Source organism: Chlorocebus sabaeus, chromosome 2 (assembly GCF_047675955.1).
Source record: "Chlorocebus sabaeus isolate Y175 chromosome 2, mChlSab1.0.hap1, whole genome shotgun sequence".
Taxonomy (NCBI): domain Eukaryota; kingdom Metazoa; phylum Chordata; class Mammalia; order Primates; family Cercopithecidae; genus Chlorocebus; species Chlorocebus sabaeus.
This window is the reverse complement of record NC_132905.1, coordinates 66,238,214-66,256,430: the sequence shown is the minus strand read 5'-3', so window position 1 is coordinate 66,256,430 and position 18,217 is coordinate 66,238,214. Positions and strand designations below refer to the sequence as shown.

At 42.2% G+C, this 18,217-nt stretch overlaps 1 protein-coding gene across 5 annotated transcripts in view; it reads right to left on the bottom strand.

The window, feature by feature from the left end:
• The window catches only part of PHF20 (PHD finger protein 20), a 188,225-nt gene that overhangs the window by 88,156 nt on the left and 81,852 nt on the right, over window positions 1–18,217 (bottom strand). For 4 of the 5 annotated variants that reach the window (XM_037995037.2, XM_073009320.1, XM_037995040.2 and 1 more), the window contains exons 5-7: window positions 12,051–12,130; window positions 7,039–7,426; window positions 981–1,094 (exon numbers count right to left, since the gene is read on the bottom strand). In XM_037995037.2, the coding sequence (XP_037850965.2) occupies window positions 981–1,094; window positions 7,039–7,426; window positions 12,051–12,130 (582 nt within the window). The remainder of the gene's footprint in view (window positions 1–980; window positions 1,095–7,038; window positions 7,427–12,050; window positions 12,131–18,217) is intronic. The other variant, XM_037995039.2, reaches the window with a different exon arrangement.

Here is an 18,217-nt window from a genome sequence, read left to right as displayed (position 1 = left end):
TTTTTTTAAATAAATAAATAGTATTTTATTTTGTATTTTTATTTTTTGTAAGACAGAGTCTCACTCTATCACCCAGGCTGGAGGACAGTGGCACAGTCTTGGCTCACTGCAATCTCCGCCTCCTAGGTTCAAACAATTCTCCTGTCTCAGCCTCCCGAGTAGCTGGGATTACAGGTACCTGCCACCACACCCAGCTAATTTTTTTTTTTTTTTTTTTTTTTTTTTTTTTTGAGACAGAGTCTCACTGTCACCCAGGCTGGAGTGCGGTGGCGGGATCTCGGCTCGCTGCAACCTCTGCCTCCTGGGTTCACACCATTCTCCTGCCTCAGCCTCCCGAGTAGCTGGGACTACAGGCACCCACCAACATGCCCGGCTTATTTTTTGTATTTTTTAGTAGAGACGGGGTTTGACCATGTTAGCCAAGACGATCTCGATCTCCCTACCTCATGATCTGCCCACCTCCACCTCCCAAAGTGCTGGGATTACAGGTGTGAGCCATCGTGCCCGGCCACTCTCAGCTAATTTTTGTATTTTTAGTAAAGACAGGGTTTCACCATGTTGGCCAGGCTGGTCTCAAACTCCTAACCTTGGATGATCCACCCACCTCAGCCTCCCAAACTACTGGGATTACAGGCATGAGCCACTGCGCCCAGCCAATAAATAGTACTTTTAAAGTTTCACTCTACATAGAAACCCATCCCTTCCTAAGCCATTAAATTTCCAGTGGCATCAAAATCAAATGTGATTTATGGATATGGAGATGATACCACAGAACCCAGCATTAGTACAGTTTGTGCTTTGGGATTTATTTTTCTTCTAGCAAAAACTCCTTCTGATCCAACTGCATCCCACTCACATTACCTCATGTGACCAGAGACAAACATTAGAGCCTATAGGGAATGGGGGACAGGATGAATATAGAGGAGGCTGACCCAAACAATGTCAAATTCTAGCCACACATAAACAAACTGGAAACTCACATGAATTTTTGTCAAGCCGAGGACGTTTTAATGGGACTTCACATCCTTTTGATATTTTCCGTCTTCTCAATTCCAATGTTATTGGTTGCAAAGTTTGAGAGTTTGAATCCACAGCTACCATATTTATAAAACCACACAAAAAAGATACGTAATTTCTTAGTGTCTGTCACTTTTATATACAAATAAAACATATATATGCAGAAATCACTACATTATAAATGGACCATCAAAATGTCATTCTTACTTAAGATAAAAGAAAAAAAGTAAAATGAGTGAGAAATTACTTCCTTAGAGTAGATACCTTGCAGATTGACCTCCTGAATCTTTTCTATGATCCAGCTCCAGTTTTCAACCTCTACTTGCTACATTAATTACCTTAGCATTGAGCCTAGTTTTGAGGGTACAAGAAAAATGTCTAAGAGAATTTGTTTTTTTTTTTTTTCTTTTGAGACGGAGTCTTGCTCTGTCCCCCAAGCTGGAGTGCAGTGGCGTGCTCTCTGCTCACTGCAACCTCCGCCTCCCAGGTGCAAGCGATTCTCCTGCCTCAGCCTCCAGAGTAGCTGGGATTACAGGCACCCAACACCACACCTGGCTAATTTTTGTAATTTTAGTAGAGTCATGGTTTCCCCATGTTGGTCAGGCTGGTCTCGAATTCTTGACCTCAAGTAATCCAGCCGCCTCGGTCTCCCGAAGTTCTGGGATTACAGGCATGAGCCATGAGATCTGGCCAAGAATTTGTATTTTCTTAAACACAATCCTAAAAAAATTATTGGGAGACTATGCTACTTAATAGTTAATGATCCAGGCAAGCCTGCTGGTCCCCAGCAAACCCAGCTCTGACATAATTTAGCAGTACAGACGCTAAGCCTTTGAAGAGTACTTACTATTTAGTTTTCTGTTTGTTTGTTTGCTTGCTTGCTTGCTTGCTTGTTTTTTTGAGATGAAGTCTTGGTCCATTGCCCAGGCTAGAGTGCAGTGGCGCGATCTTGGCTCAATGCTACCTCTGCCTCCTGAGTTCAAGCGATTCTCCTGCCTCAGCCTTCCCTGTAGCTGGGATTACAGGTGCCTGCCACATCTGGCAAATTTTTTTTTTTTTTTTGGTATTTTTAATAGAGATGGGGTTTCACTATGTTGGCCAGGCTAGTCTTGAACTCTTGACCTCAAGTGATCTGCCTCCCAAAGTGCTGAGATTACAGGCGTGAGCCACCTGCCCGGCATAGTACTTACTATTATTATTATTTTTTTTTTTTTTGAGATGGAGTTTCACTCTCATTGCCCAGGCTGGACTGCAATGGCGCGATCTCAGCTCACTGCAACCTCTGCCTCCCAGGTTCAAGTGATTCTCCTGTCTCAGCCTCCCAAGTAGCTGGGTTTACAGGCATGCACCACCACGCCTGGCTAATTTTGTATTTTTAGTAGAGACAGGGTTTCTCCATGTTGGTCAGGCTGGTCTCCAACTCCTGACCTCAGGTGATCTGCCCACCTCGGCCTCCCAAAGTGCTGGGATTACAGGCGTGAGCCACTGAGCCTGGCCCTTACTATTTAGTTTTAAACCTACCACCTAAGAAGCTCTCCCCAAATCAGAAAAGATGAGAATCAAAAAGGCAGGCAGAAGGAACTGGGAAGTTGGGCAGGAAGGCAAGGCTAAGGGGTCTCAGGAAGGGTAAAATGAGGAGAGAAAAGAGGAAGGAGGAAAGGAAGATGGAGTAAGACAAGTAAATGGAAGGAAAAGAGGAAGGGAAGGGAGAAAGATAAGAAGGGGGAAGAGGGACAGAAAAGATTCATCTAAGACCTGTAGCTTCAGGTAGGTCAAATGGCTCAACAAGACACAGGCCTGAAGTGTGAGGAAGCAAACCAGAAGACCGTTGAACTCCAAGGTTCTTCCTGTGTTCAAGCTTCCCAATGTGCCAGTATTATTTTGTTCCAACTGGCAGAACTTGGAAATCCCACACATTCCATGTTAAACATAAATACAAACAGGCTGGCTGGGTGTGGTGGCTCACGCCTGTAATCCCAGCACTTTGGGAGGCGGAGGCAGGCAGATCACCTGAGCTCAGGAGTTCAAGACAAGCATGGCCAACATGATGAAACCTTGTCTCTACTAAACATACAAAAAATTAGCCAGGCATGGTGGCATGCTCCTGTAGTCCCAGCTACTTGGGAGGCTGAGGCACAAGAATCACTTGAATCCAGGAGGCAGTGGTTACAGTTAGCCGGGATCGTGCCACTGTACTCCAGCCTGGGAGACAGAGACTCCATCTCAAAAAAATAAAAATTAAAAAAAAAAATACAAACAATCCTCTCTAAATAGCTCATATCCTGTTCCCAATCAAGTCTATACAATCTAGGGTGTTAAAGGAAGGCTCTACAAATCAATGAACTTATTCCAAGTAATGTTTTAAGGGGATTTGAACAATATATAGGATATTTGGCAAGTCTTCTTCCCTTTGATACTGTATATAAACAGGGGCTGACTATACAGAACTTGAGTGTTTCCCAAACTCTTCTTACAGTATAAGTCATCTGGGAAGCTTGTTAACAACTCATATTCCCAGGTTCCCATCCAGACAGTCTGACTGGGAAAGAACTGAGACATCGCTGGAATCTGTTTTTACAAATGCCTTGGGCAAGGATTAACCGTAAACTTGGAAAACATCCTTTCTATATTAAACTTATCCTACTCGTTATGAAATCCTACACTTATAAAAATATAAAAACCAAATGTCCTTTTTCTTATCTCAATGGAGTCATGTGGCTTCAAAGGAGCAGTCTGCTTATTGGGGTACAACTACTCCTGTACATACTTTCTGGAGGGTATAAGCCAGGGCATGAATAGCTAAAGGAGAATCAGTTTCAAAATACTCAGTTCTCACACATACTCTTTCCTAAACTAAGCTAAGGACATGTCAGATTTCTGCCAGTTTACATTTTCCACCCCTCCTTGTATAATAACTGCTTTTAACTGCCCTTCTCCCACTTTACATAAAAGGGCCTGCCTCTCACTCATCCCACATCTTAACATGGTGCTCTGCCTGGAGGTTTAAAATTTCCAGATTTTCTCAACTGGGTTTCCTCATCTGAACAGAGATACATTTTCTCTGTTTTCGTAAGGGTGGTATACAGCTATTACCATTCTCAATGCACTAAGGTCAATCCATCACAGATCAAGGATGGCTTAGGTATTGTGGCTTCTCTCCCAGAACTCAGTTGAGAAAGCCAGTGAACATAAAGTCAGTGCTGTACAACAGAAATATGCTAAGAGTGCAAGCCACATGCAATTTTCTTTTTTTTTTGAGACGGAGTCTCACTTCGTCACCCAGGCTGGAGTGCAGTGGTGTGATCTTGGCTCACTGCAACCTCTGCCTCCTGGGTTCAAGAGATTCTCCTGCCTCAGCCTCCCAAGTAGGTGGGATTACAGGCTCATCTAATTTTTGTGTTTTTAGTAGAGATGGGGTTTCACTATGTTGGCTAGGCTGGTCTTGAACTCCTGACCTCAGGTGATCCGCCCACCTTGGTCTCCCAGAATGCTGGGATTATAGGCGTGAACCACCATGCCCAGCCAATTTTTGTATTTTTAGTAGAGACAGGGTTTCACCATGTTGGCCAGCCTGGTCTCAAATTCCTGAGCCACCATGCCTAGCAAATTTTAAATTTTTTGCTCATCACATAAGAGGGTTTGGTTTTTAAGTGCCAGGCATGGTGGCTCATGCCTGTAATCTCAGCACTTTCAGAGGCCAAGGCAGGAGGATTGCTTGAGGCCTGGAGATTTAGACAAACCTGAGCAACATAGTGAAACCCTGACTCTACAAAAAATAAATTAGCCAGGCATTGTGGCATGTGCCTGTAGTCCCAGCTACTCGGGAGGCTAAGACAGGAGCATCACTTGAGCCCAGAAGGTGGAGAATGGAGTTAGCCACAATCACGCCACTGCACTCCAGCCTACGTAACAGAGTGAGACCCTGTGAAAAAAAACTTAAAAAGTTAATTTAAATACTATTTTATTTAATCCAATACCTTTCCTAAATTTGTTTTTTCTTTTTTTTTTTTTTAACTGGGCTCAGCAATCTTCCTGCCTCAGCCTCTGGAATAGCTGGGACTACAAGCACGTGCCACCAGTCTCAGACAATTTTTTCATTTTTTGTAGAGATGAGGTCTCACTATGTTGCCAAGGCTGGTCTCGAACTCCTGGGCTCAAGTGATCCTCTCTCATCAGCCTCTCAAAGTGCTGGCATGATTACAGGGATGAGGCACTGCACTCAGCTTCAGCTTCTAAAAAACATTTCAACATGGAATCAATTTTTTTTGTTTGTTTTGTCGCCCAAGCTGGAGTGCAGTGGCCCAATCTCAGTCACTGCAACCTCCACTTCCTGAGTTTCAAGCAATTCTCTTGCCTCAGCATCCTGAGTAGCTGGGATTATAGACACCCACCACCAAGCCTGGCTAATATTTCCTTATATTTTTTCAGTAAAGATGGGGTTCTACCATGTTGGCTAGGCTGGTCTCAAACTCCTGACCTCAAGTAATCCAGCCACCTCGACCTCCCAAACTGCTGGGATTACAGGCCCGGCTGTAATCAATATTTTAAAATTGAGGTGTGTTACATTCTTTTTTGTACTATTTGAAATCTAGCATTTACTTATACTTACAGCACATCTCAATTCAGACTAGTTACATTTCAAGTAGTCAATAGCCCCATGCGGCTAGTGGCTACCATACTAGACAGCAGAGGTATAGGCCCTAGTTAGGCCTAGGGACAGTTGTAGCACCCTCAGCTCTTGAGGGCAAAACCCAGTTACAAGCACTAGAGAGGAAGATCCCTTATTTCATATGGAGACAAAGCAACCTATTATATAATTTCCCAGCTTACAATGAGTACTAATATACTTATGTGACATAAGTTAAAATTTTTTCCACAGAAATTAAGTCTGATAGTCTGATTTATAGAGAAGAGTGGCTTTGCATTCTCTACATCATTGGGGAATAATGAAAAGGCTTGCTCTGTAGTTCCACAGTTTTGATGAAAATACGTGTGTGTGTATATGTGTGTGTGTGTGTTTTGAAATGGGGTGTCACTACATTGCCCAGGCTGGTGTGAAAATCTCGGGCTCAAGCAATCCTCCCACTTCAGCCTCCTGAGTAGCTGGGACAACAAACATGCACCAACGCACTCAGCCTTCATGTTTTGTATTTTAAATATATCCACTGCAGCTATTTAAACTTGTGAGAAAAAGATAAATACTGCTTTAAAACGTGCTAGGGGATTCACAGTTTCAACTGAACACACAAAGAATACACAATCAAGAATGTCTGAAGATAACTGCACATATTTAATCAATGGTACACTCAGTCTAGAGACCCAGGGGACTCTTCATGCCACTGAAATGATTTGGAGAACGAGCGTTTGACTTAGGAAGGAATCAGGGCTTGTTTCATTCTTGGTTATTCTAGAAGAAGTCCAAATTTTAAGTTTTTTAATAACTGCATTCTTCCCTAAATCTATACCCTCTAACCTTGAGTCTTACAAATTAGCTATCTCGGCTTTTTATTTAGACTGTGAAAATTTCTAATCAATAATCACTCTCCAAAGAGCTCAGTTTCAAAATGCACCCATGCTTTTCTAGCTCCAATGTTCCTTTGTCCTCGTCTCCTTCAGAAGCCCATACCTTTTTACTACTTTTCTTTCACGTCTGTCTCATTAGAACACTATTTCCTGATTCCAGGTTCTACTAATCTGACTCAAACTGAGATCATTTGAAAAAGCACAAGCAAAAGGCCTTGGTTTATCAGGTTTATCATATAAGCTGAAGTATCCAGTCAACAGTTAACCACTACTTTAGGAAGCTCAGTTACGAACACACTTCCCAACTTAGATTCCCAACTTGGATATGTGCCTCACTTAAATTCAGCTTCATGAACACAAATTGTTTCCAGATCATAAGAAAACTCAAAATCAGTCACAAAAACAAAGGATTGAAGTATACAAGTTACAAAGAACCACAAAGGGCCACAGAAGAATACTCTGGCATTGCCCACTGCAGAGCCCACTTGAAAAACTCACCAGTAGGAGCTATGGAAGGGGGTCTGCCTCGTTTTCTTTTGGGTTCCCTCAAGTTTTCTTGTGGACTCTTCACAATGTCATTTTCAGGTTTCTTATCCACTTGGGCATCTCCAGAATACTCCCTGTCGTTTTCTGAAATGTTTTCCTTGTCTTCCTTCTCGTTCTTGGGAAGACTTTTCTCTGACACTTTCCCCTTTTCAGAACAGATTAACTTTCCTTCTTTATCAGGCTGCTTGGGTCGCTTTTCTGTCTTTAAGGGTTTATCTTCTTTGTCTTTCTTCACATTCACTGTGGCTTTTCTCTGTTCTTTAAACTTCTCTCGTTTATCAGGAGATGATGAAAGACTTTTGTGATCTGTTTCTTTAGGCCTAGCATTACCCACAATATTCTAAAATGAGCAAAATAGCGATGAAACACTTCGTGATTACTTGTAAATACAAAATTAGGAATTTCTTACAAACGTATGAAGACAAAGAAATTAAAACAGGACATATGCCAGGTCACATACACAAAGCACCACTGACAATATTCACCTGTGCTAAGAGTTGAGAACCAATCCTTAAAACAATTCAATTATTCTGGAGACAGTGCAGTCTCCCTTATTATGACGAATAAGTCACTAGAAAATAAAATTCTGGGCTTTTGTTTGTTTTTGTTTCTGAGACAGAGTCTCTCTCTGTTGCCCACGCTGGAGTGCAGTGGCACAATCATGGCTCATGCAGCCTCGACCTCCAGGCCCAAGCGATCCTCCCATCTCAGCCTTCTGAGTAGCTGGGACCACAGGCATGTTTCACCATGCCCAGCTAAGTTTTTTATTGTTATTTTTTGTAGCAATAGGATCTCCCTATGTTGCCCAGGTTGGTCTCAAACTCCGGGGCACAAGAAATCCTCCTGCCTCAGCCTCCTAAAGTATTGGGATTGTAGGCATGAGCCACCATGCCTGGCCTTAAAATTCTGGAAAGCAATCTTTCTGACAAAGGTGTTCGAAGAAAATGCCTTCATGCTCTGTCCTTATCCCCAGCATGACTATACTAACCCAGAGCTTTTCAGAGGCCTGGTTCAGTTTGCCAGCATGTGCTGATGTCTTGTGTAGAGAAATAACAAAACTGATCAGTTTGCCAGCATGTGCTGATGTCTTGTTTAGAGAAAACACAAAACCGATAACTGGAAGCTGAATAGGAAAACTATAAAGATTATCCAACCCAGAACCAGGGTCTCTGCTTCCTCTACCAGGTAAAGGCTGTGCTCAGTTCAACAAACCACCTGAGCTACTTGGAGTTTTTGCCTATTGGTAGGAAATACTGCTTCTTAGTTACGTTCTCCCTACATTACATTCTTTAAAATTCACACTAAAAATCGAAGGTCCTCTACTGTGACTATTTCATAATAATGCCAGGTCTGAAAGCTCTGGAGATTCCAAAACTATAATTAAGTTTATTTGTGTGCATATCTCTCTTCTAGGACCTCAAAAGAGCAGAGACCACCATACTATGTTCATATGGGATCCCCAGCACCTAGCACACACTAGGCACATAGGTTTTCACTGGAAGCAGGAAGCAGTACCTAAATACTCAACAAATAAAAGTTTAATTTGTTCTACAGGGAAAAATAATAAACAAGGAAATATTTTTTCAAGTCCCCCAAATTATTCTGAAAGTAGCCAGGTTTGAGAACAGGCATTCCGGTAATGGCCAGCAGAAATATAAATTGAAATTGCCCTTCTTGTTGGGGGTTCGGGGAGGAGTTGGCAATTTGAGTCAAAACTAAAAACGTTATACCTTTGAACTAGAATAAACCCCTAGAAATAAAGTTAGCTAAAAGAATAATCAGACTTGTGTACCTGGATTGACAAATATCCTTAATGACCATTTGGGATTTGGTTACACAAAGTACAGTTCCATACATATTACAGAACACTACATAGCTGTGAAAAATCATATTCTCAGGATATTAAGGAACTTGAGGAAATGTTAGTTAAAAGAACAGTACTATATTAATGTACCACAACTTCAATTTTGAAAAGAAATACACACACATATATATGTTTAATAAAAAACACAGAAAGATATATACACCAAATTGTTAAGCCAAGTTATACACCAAAGCGTTAAGAACAATTATATCTGTTTGATGGAATAATAGAGTTTTTATTTTCTTTGTGCTTTGTACTTTTCTAATTTTCTACAGTAAGCTAAAAACATAAGTGTTACTAATATAGAGACTATCAAAACATTTATAAGACAGTGCAGTCCTACAGAAAAAAAAAAAAATCTCCATGTATTCTAATAGTATATGAAAAAACCTTTGAAATTGCCCATGACAGATAACTGTAGCCAAACCACTGTACCCTCTTGGAAAAGAAGCCAAGTCCAGGAGCCATGGGCCTGTGCTTAAGGGCCTACTGGGCTAAGGTCAGACACTCAGAGGCCACTGGGAAATGAGAAATGAAGCATGGCACCCAAAAATCCTCACTGGGTAAGGCACCACCTCCAAGCCAAAGCACTGTGAATGCTATCCATCAATTTATTGAGAAACACACAGTAAATAGATGAACAACTGGAGCCCTGGACTTCCACTTGGGAAGGTTCTGGATATAATCTGCCAATTCTGGACAAGTTTATAATTATATCCTCTATATTAACTCGTTCCACAAACCTAACACAAATATTGCCAAATTTAAGGCCAAAATAATGTTTTAGACTACTATATGGCTCCTTATGAGAGGCAAGTGATCAAAGAAAAAGCATCATCAGGGCCAAAGCTTTATGTAATAATGTTGTTAATTTTCTGAAGAAGAAAATCAGCAAAAGGCCAATCAGCAAAAGGTAACCTTTGAGGTTACCTCAAAGGTATCATGTATCAAAATCCTTTGAAGCAGCTAGGCATGGTGGCTCATGCCCTGTAATCTCAGCACTTTGGGAGGCCAAGGTAGGCAGATCACCTGAGGTGAGGAGTTCAAGACCAGCCTGGCCAACATGGTGAAACCCCTGTCTCTATTAAAAATACAAAAATTAGCTGGGCATGGTGGCACATGCCTGTAGTCCCAGCTACTTGGGAGGCTGAGGAAGGGGAATTGCTTGAACCCGGGAGATGGAGGTTACAGTGAGCCTAGATTGCACCACTGTACTCCAGCCTGGGTGACAGAGCAAGACTGCATCTCAAAAAAAAAAAATCTTTAGAAACTTACGATTAGGCCGGGCACAGTGGCTCATGTCTGTAATCCCAGCACTTTGGGAATCCAAGGTGGGCAGCTCACTTGAGGTCAGGAGTTCAGGACCAGCCTGGCCAACACAGTGAAACCCCATCTACTAAAAATACAAAAATTAGCCAAGTGTGGGGGCACACGCCTGTAATCCCAGCAAATTGGGAGGCTTAGACTGGAGAATCACTTTAACTTGGGAGGCGGAGTTTGCACTGAGAGGAGATCAGGTCACTGCACTCCAGCCTGGGTGACAGAGAGAGACTCAGTCTCAAAAAAAAAAAAACCTACAAATATACATACAGAAGAATTCATTAAGAATCTGTGATAAGTAGAATCATTTCATCATCACAAAGACACAACAGAGGGCCAGGCACAGTGGCTCATGCCTGTAATCCTAGCCTTTTGGGAGGCCGAGGGGGGCAGATTGCCTGAGTTCAGGAGTTTGAGACCAGCCTGGACAACATGGTGAAATCCTGTCTCTACTAAAATACAAAAAATGAGCTGGGCATGGTAGCACGCACCTAGTCTCTGTTATTTGGGAGGCTGAGGCAGCAGAATCACTTGAACTGGGGAGGCAGGGAAGTTGCACTAGGCCAAGATTGCACCACTGCACTCCAGCCTGGACGACAGAACAAGACTCTGTCTCAAAAAAAAACCAAAAACACAACAGGTTATAGCATCACCAAATATTGTCACATCAACTGTCATCCAAGCAGATGAGTAACCAGTTACGATGCCTCAGTGGTAAAACCTTTACAAAATTGCTAAATTAGCTGTCTCAACAGCTGAAATTAGTAATAATCAGGATTTTTAAAAACACCAGTATCCAAATTTTGATCTCTATTTTCCCCTCAACTATTAATACATAAACACAAAAAAGACAAAAGGGGAAAAATCATGAAGAAAGTAGGCAACACTTCTAGATGGCCCATATTCATGCAAACCATATTTCCAGTATCAAAACCGAGGCCCCATGCTCAGGCAAATACATGCATGGTGACTGGAACGACAGGATACCAAATTCACAAACCAGGCACATCTAGAACAAGTGGCTGTCCAATCTGTGCCAAATGATAGCTCTGTAAACAACCAAGTAATGGTCCTAAGCTAAAAGAGAGAGCTAGATGGAGAGAAAACATACTGGAGGTCTCAAGCAATTCAATAAGTTCCCTGTGATGGCTAACAGCTCTTGTGCGGGGCAGGGCACAGAAAGAAGACAAGAATAACTAGACATTGTTGAAAAAAGATGACGAAAACAGAATATAGGCAATGGTATCCAAGTATTTGGCACTTTTGAAAAAAAAATCTCTGTTAAAAGGAAACAGTGGCCGGACACAGTGGCTCACATGTGTAATCCCAGCACTTTGGGAGGCTGAGGTGGGTGGATCAACTGAGGTCAAGAGTTCGAGACCAGCCTGAACAATATGGTGAAACCCCGTCTCTACTAAAAATACAAAAAAAATTAGCCAGGCATGGTGGCATGCGCCTATCATCCCAGCAACTCAGGAGGTTGAGACAGGAGAATTGCTTGAACCGAGGAGGTGGAGGTTGCAGTGAACCGAGAATGCACCATTGTACTCCAGCCTGGGTGACAGAACGGGACTCTGTCTCTAAATAAATAAATAGGAAACAGCAAAGAGACAAATATTTACAACTTCTGAAAACTTGTGTATTATTTTCTGGTGAAATTGTGTCAGATGGAGGAAATAAACACTTGCCATCATAAACAAATGTAATGTCTTTATTTGAGGAAACAAAACTACAATGTTATCATTATTCATAACACAAAGCACAAAACCACATTTCTCACCTGATCTTTGGAAAAAGCTTTGACATGAATATGTTTGACAGTCTGAACTACTCCATCATAAAATTTCACAGTGTAAGTACCTAAAATTCAAGAAGATATCATGATTTTAACTCACAATTTCATGGAAGTGGTAACTTTTCAAAGTATAAACATAAGGGATCTCCAACTACATTAATCTCATAGGCATTTAAAACTGTTTAAGTATCATATTCAGTCTTACTTATGTGCAAGATAACAGTATGCTTGTCTTCATTTCTTAGTTAAGATTACACAGTTTTCTACCTACCTAAATTGAAATCCATCAAAAAAATAAACTCACTTTTAGATGCTTCATTAAAATAAAAAAAAATTGCACTGAATTTAAGTGAAGAACAAAGAGCAGTAAAACAATTAAGAATGTGAGGAAAATGCAGACTTACTCCTTGGTGAATTTTTCACTTTTATAATTTAATCTTTATGTTCTGGGATCGGGAGCAGTAATAGCTCTTAAGTTTCAAAAGGAAATCATGGCTCACACCTGTAATCCCAGCACTTTGGGAGGCTGAGGCAGGCGGATCACGAGGTCAGGAGTTCAAGACCAGCCTGGCCAACATAGTGAAAACCTGTCTGTACTAAAAATACAAAAAATTAGCCGCGCTTAGTGGCAGGCACCTGTAATCCCAGCTACTTGGGAGGCTAAGGCAGGAGATTCACTTGAACCTGGGAGGCAAAGGTTGCGGTGAGCCCAGATCCTGCCATTGTACTCCAGCCTGGGCAACAGAGCAAGACTCGGTCTCCAACAATAACAACAAAAAAAGCAACATCATATTCTGCTAAAGGTATTGTTTCTAGAGATGTGTTCTATTTCCACATCTCAAAATCCATTTGAATTATCTTCATAATACAATGTTTTAAAATAGAGACTTGGCCAAAACACAAAATGCTTGCTGCTACATTGTTAGTTTTATTTTGTTACACTGTTAGTTTTTTCCCAATAGAAAAAAAATTGTTCAGAAAAGATCCCTCCCTGCTAAAAACCTTAAGCTGGAAACCCAAATAATCTTTTTTTTTTTTTTTTTTTTTTTTTTTGAGACGGAGTCTTGCTCTGTCGGTGGAGCTGGAGTGCAGTGGCCGGATCTCAGCTCACTGCAACCTCCGCCTCCTGGGTTTACGCCATTCTCCTGCCTCAGCCTCCCGAGTAGCTGGGACTACAGGCACCAGCCACCTCGCCCAGCTAGCTTTTTGTATTTTTAAGTAGAGACGGGGGTTTCACCGTGTTAGCCAGGATGGTCTCGAACTCCTGACCTTGTGATCCGTCTCCCAAAGTGCTGGGATTACAGGCTTGAGCCACCGCGCCCGGCCGAAACCCAAATAATCTTATCTTCCCAAATAAGGTGTCCAACTACAGAAGTTCTCATTAGTCGCACCCAAACAACACTTTCAAATTTTGCATCTTAGAACCAATTCATGACCCACCCATTTTTGCCCCAGGGATTTAAAATAATAATCACAGTTAATCTTGTCAAGATTCAGTAAACCATTGGTAATCACATAATGGTTTCCACTAGTTAACAGGTTTTTCTCTGTTTAGAACCAATTCCCTCAACCCCTGCAAAAAACCCTGAGGTCTGGGAGCCGAAGATTGCAACAACAAAGTTAAGACCTGGTTTTCTCCTTCTGGTACATTCTCTTCCCACACCCCTCCACCGCCAGTCCTCAACAGGGCCTAGTCAATGGCTAATCACGGCTACCAAATGAAGTCCAAAAGTATTCAACGTCCAACACAATCTGAGCCCAACAATTTTCCAAACCTTATTTCTCATTACCACCATCCAATACCCACCAACTCAAAGTGACAAGCTACCCACTGAAACTGCCAGTGACACTTCTATCTCCATATCTGTATTAAACTGTTTTCCTTCTGAGAATGTGCCATTCTGTGATCTTTAAGTGCCCGGCTCAAATACCCACAACAGTTCTGTAACAGCTTCCTGGCTTTTCAGCTACTAATGATTACCTCCCGATCTGAACTTCTTAGGCTCATTTGGCACCAGCCTACAGAGCTTCAAACTTAGGTCTACCTTCATATAAGTACAGATCGCAACTCAAAAGCAGGCTCTTCAAGGCCAGACACCATATCTTAGACCACTTTCTTCCACACACAGTACCTGCCTCAGAGTAGACCAGTGCTTCTCAAAGTGTGGTCCCATAGCAGAAGCATGAGCAACTCCTGGGAACTCATTAGAAATGCAAGTTACCAGTCCCATCTCAGATACACTGAATCAGCAACTGGGAACAGGGGACAGGAATATGCGTTTTTAACAAGTCCTCCAGGTGATTCTGATGTACACCAAAGTCTGAGAACCACTGCCATAGACAATTAGTAATTACCTACTGACCTTTATTCCTGGTATTTACAAAATAAAGGTGATTATTTGTCACAGGTGTCACCAATACATAAAGAAACTAGCTAGCAAGACATAGACAAAATTCGATGTTCTCACTTATTTGTAGGAGCTAAAAATTAAAACAATTGAACTTATGGAGATAGAGAGTAGAAGGATGGTTACCAGAGGCTAGGAAGGGTAGTAGGTGGGGGGGGGGAATGTCGATGGTTAAGGGGTACAAAAATGTTAGAAAGAATGAATAAGACCTAGGTTGCTAGCACAACAAGGTGACTATAGTAAAAAATAATTGTACATTCTAAAATAACTTGGTCAGGTGTGGTGGCTCACACCTGTAATCCCAGCATTTTGGGAAGCCGAGGCGGGTGGATCACTTGAGGTCAGGAGTTCAAGACCACTCTGGCCAACATGGTGAAACCCTGTCTCTACTGAAAAAATGCAAAAAACATTAGCCAGGTGTGGTAGTGGGCACCTGTTATCCCAGTTACTCAGGAGGCTGAGGCAAGAGAATCGCCTGAACCCAGGAAGTGGAGGTTGCAGTGAGCCAAGATCATACCACTGCACTCCAGCCTGGGTGACAGAGTGAAACTCTGTCTAAAAAAAATAAATAATAAAAATAAAATAACTACATAATTGGATTGTTCGTAACAAAGGATAAATGCTTGGAGTGATATATACTCCCACTTACTCTGATGTGATTATTACACATTGCATACCTGTATCAAGATATCTCATGTAACTCATAAATACATACACCTACTTATGTACCCACAAAAATTAAAAATTAAAAAAAATTTAAAATATAAAAAAAGAAACTGGCTAGCAAACAAGATATAAGGATATATAGTTATGCCTGGTTGGGTTAAAACATCAGCAATTAGATGACACCACCAATTAGATGAACAGGCTATGATAAAAGGATTAGAGCATAAAAGGATAAGAGCATAAACAATTATCTACACAGGCAGCTCAGCAATGACTTACAAGTACTTACAACAAAAGTCTGGGTTCCTGTTTTTCCCTGACTATATTGTGAGGGTGTTGGCAAGCAAAGGAGTTATGATAAACAATGCTATGGAATTCCAAACAGACCCTTCTCAAGCAACCATGGTGCAACTCTGGCAAGTCCGGGGACAGAGATGGGAGGATGGGAGTTTTAAGACTCCAGTTATCTTGAAATCTTAAATATTATGTGTGCTGACAAGTCACCCAAGACTATATTTTCAACTATTTTATTAACAAAGTTAGTTCAGCATTAGTTACATAAAAATGAAAACTGTCGTTTTTACAGGCATTTCCAACATCCAAAAGTCAATATTAAGTAACGTTTCAACATTTTCAGCTATTTGGAGTTAATTTTGAAGCTTACTCCTGATGGCAGATTCCAGAAGGAGGACTTACATAAAAGGAACCTGAGTTCCATGATTAAGTCTGAGACAGCTATCATTGGAATCCAAACCTGTCTACCGACCTCTGACCAATTTTTTCCCAGCACCCCACACTGCCTGTTGCTCAGGCTCCTCAACCTAATTCCAAACCACAGACCCAGAGTAGCACCAGCCACTCTGAAATGACCCAAACTACGGCCAAAGGTGCTAGGGACGACTATCCTTAGATATATCTAGGTCTTTGATCCTTTTAACTTCCAAAGGATTACCAAGAATCATCTTGAAACTTTCTCCTTTAACCATGCTAAACACAGCCCAACTTGGGCTTCAATAATTCAGAGACAATAATGGACAACAGAGAGGCCAAAATTTTGCTTTAATGGTTTCATGTATATTACTAAAAGATTATCTTCCCATGGAATCCTACTAGGTGACTAGTAGTTCTCCTGTGGCCACAAACACTATCTAACAAACATGTAAATGAAGGAACTCAAAGTAAGTGTATCCTGTTCTATCTGCTCTAACTTGACAGAAGGGCTACCTGCCTCAGACTCCCTTGAGAAGCTTTTGTCCTTAGACTTTAATATGAAACAAAGCTTCCTGGCCTTGCCCCTCTGAGGTTTAAGGACTCAGCATTGCAGACAATCCTATAGCAGTCAGTAATAGTAGAAGGTTCTAAGAACAAAACTAGAGATGCATAACAAGCTCATGTTCTCTAGGACCAAAGACATAGGGATACTACAAGGGTGATTTTGGATTGGACAGATTTCTGTTGCTCATGAAATCTACCACAACTAATATTCCAGGGCCTCTTTTTTTCTTAGAAACAGGGTCCTCATCAGCCGGGCGTGGTGGCTCAAGCCTGTAATCCCAGCACTTTGGGAGGCCGAGGCCGGTGCATCACCTGAGGTCAGGAGTTCAAGACCAGCCTGGCCAACGTGGTGAAACCCTGTCTCTACAAAAATACAAAAATTAGCCAGGCATGATGGTGGGTGCCTGTAATCCCAGCTACTCGAGAGGCTGAGGCAGGAGAATCACTTGAACCTGGGAGGCAAAGGTTGTAGCGAGCCAAGATTGTGCCACTGCACTCCAGCCTGGGCGACAGAGCAAGACTGTCTCAAAAAAAAAAAAAAGGGTCTTCGTCACCCATCCTGAAGTGTAGTGGTATGATCCTAGCTCACTGCAGCCTCAAACTCCTGGGCTCAAGCAATCCTACTGTCTCTGCCTCACAAGTGGCTGGGACTATAGGCAAGCAGCAACATGTCCAGCCAATTTTTTATTTTTTAATTTTTAGTAGAGATAGCAGGGCATGGGGGTCTATGTTACCCAGGCTGGTCTCACACTCTTGGCCTCAAACAATCCTGCCACCTCGACTTCCAAAAGCACTGGAATTACAGATGTGAGCCATCATGCCCAGCGTCCAGGGCTTCTTTTCTATCTCATTCACTCTTCGGAAGTCAGATTATTCCAGAAAGCCACAGATGGAAAACAGAGGGTTTTCAAACATGTTTTCTCAGGCTGGTCTGAAAGTAGTGAGTTATCTCAATTGATTGTTCACAGTCAGTTACAGATCGAACTTCTTATTCTACTCTTTCCCTCCTCCTCACGACTGCTTTCGACTAGTCTTTTTTTTTTTTTTTTTTTGGAGATGAGTCTCACTCTGTCTCCCAGGCTGAAGTCCAGTGGCAGTGGCGTGATCTCCACTCACTGCAATCTCCACCTCCTGGGTTCAAGTGATTCTCCTGCCTCAGCCTCCTGAGTAGCTGGGATTACAGGTGCACACCACCACGCCCGGCTAATTTTTGTATTTTTAGTAAAGACGGGTTTCACCATGTTGGTCAGACTGGTCTTGAACTCCTGACCTCAGGTGATCCACCCGCCTTGACCTCCCAAAGTGCTAGGATTACAGGCGTCAGCCACCATACCCAGATCGGCCCTTTAAAAAAAAAAAAAAGACTAGTCAGGTCGGGTACGGTGGCTCACGCCTGTAATCCCAACATTTTGGGAGGCCGAGGTGGGCAGAACATGAGGTCAGGAGTTCAAGACCAGCCTGACCAACATGATGAAACCCCATCTCTACTAAAAATGTAAAAATTAGCCAGGCGTGATGGCACGCACCTGTAATCCCAGCTACTCGGGAGGCTGAGGCAGGAGAATCACTTGAACCCAGGAGGCAGAGGTTGCAGTGAGCTGAGATCAAGCCACTGTACTCCAGCCTGGGCAACAGAGCAAGACTCCATCTCAAAAAACAGCAACAACAAAAAAAGTTTTCTTGAAGTCCTTAGGCTTCCACAGATTGTTGAGGAGTGAGGATGTGCATATGTCTGCGGGCACGCCTTCCCCTCCCTCTAAGTATTTTCTTCTCAGCAATTTTACATATTGGGTTTAGGTTCTG